The 1250-nt window shown below is 39.2% G+C and overlaps 2 protein-coding genes across 2 annotated transcripts in view; both read right to left on the bottom strand.

The window, feature by feature from the left end:
- LOC118406614 (laccase-11-like) overlaps nucleotides 1–89 on the bottom strand; it is a 24146-nt gene extending 24057 nt beyond the window's left edge. The window contains exon 1 of the mRNA XM_035806782.1: nucleotides 9–89. Coding sequence (XP_035662675.1) covers nucleotides 9–42 — 34 coding nt within the window. The 5' untranslated portion in view covers nucleotides 43–89. The remainder of the gene's footprint in view (nucleotides 1–8) is intronic.
- Nucleotides 81–1250, bottom strand: part of LOC118406611 (L-ascorbate oxidase-like) — a 10645-nt gene continuing 9475 nt past the window's right edge. Inside the window, exons 8-9 of the mRNA XM_035806779.1 lie at nucleotides 768–900; nucleotides 81–138 (exon numbers count right to left, since the gene is read on the bottom strand). Coding sequence (XP_035662672.1) covers nucleotides 112–138; nucleotides 768–900 — 160 coding nt within the window. The 3' untranslated portion in view covers nucleotides 81–111. The remainder of the gene's footprint in view (nucleotides 139–767; nucleotides 901–1250) is intronic.

Raw genomic sequence — 1250 nt, 5'->3', positions numbered from 1 at the left:
TGTACTACCTGAAGGGACAGTTGACGACGACACAGGTGTCATTCGCTGTGCAGGTTTTCCGCTTGGGAGGTCGGTTCAGCGTCTGGAGCTCCTTCATAATGTAGTATAGCCTCAGTATGGGTGTTGTCTGTTCACCGGCTGAGAAAAGGTTTAATTTTTGTTAGCTTCCAGTAAAGAGGTATAGTCTATCGACTTTGGCCAAAGCAGATCTCAAGGATTTCCACCTTACCCCACCCATCACTGTAACCCAAAACAAGTTATCGGATGACCACCAACGTTTAGAATATACTGTATAAGTACACTATGACTAATAAAATTGCTTTAGTGTCTTGGTGGCGTAATGTAACGTCTCATTTTTGTGGCTGGAAATGTCCAAATAGCATATTCTCATTCAATCCAAAGAAAATTAAAGTATTTTTAAAAAGGGTGACTAACAAAATGTAAATACCTGCTAAACTCCAGTTGTCAATAGCAACGACAACGACGACAGACGTCATAAAATGACATGTATTAAGCTAGCCGCCATTTTGTACTCACCATATTATATTTTTAAAAGTGCATTTTTTACAACAAATAACTCCAAAACATGATGGCAATAGACAAGAAACGTTTTTGAATGTTTTTTTTAGGAAAATAGCAAATAATGACAAAATTTAAGGTAATATAATCTAATTTTACTAGAGGTATTGATATGGCCCGCTATATAGGATTTGACCTATCGCGACAAAGGTATTAGCACTATTGATAAGTGCATAGAACGTACTCACCATATTTTCTGCATACAGTTCGATGGTGTCCGAACGGATCCAGTAGTTACCAGGAGTCTGGTCGGTTGTGATGTAGAAATCGTACCGCTCGCCTGTGTTAATGATGAACGACTCCGCTGTCTGCTCAAGGATCCTGGTATTGAAGAATTATATGCGGTGACACTATAAGAGTTTTAAAAAGGTACTAAACAAAAAAACTCTACGCCAACATTGACAAGGGGACGCGATAGTGAATCATAGGAGCCGATGCAACTTGATTGGAAGAGGCGTTTATTCCATGATGTTCACTCAAACACAGCCATGATAGAAGAGGGCGAAGAGGATCATGGGATCCCTGACAGTCAAGGCAGTGACGTCACTAACTCATTAACATAACCCAATGGCGTGATTTCTCTTTATCTTCTTATTTCTCTCTTTCTCCTTTTTACCAGGTTATCATGTACTAACAACTGTGGAGAACAATGGAATACAATGTCTAAAAAC

Source organism: Branchiostoma floridae, chromosome 19 (genome assembly GCF_000003815.2).
Source record: "Branchiostoma floridae strain S238N-H82 chromosome 19, Bfl_VNyyK, whole genome shotgun sequence".
In the NCBI taxonomy this organism is placed as follows: Eukaryota; Metazoa; Chordata; class Leptocardii; order Amphioxiformes; family Branchiostomatidae; genus Branchiostoma; species Branchiostoma floridae.
This window is presented reverse-complemented; position numbering and strand designations above follow the sequence as displayed.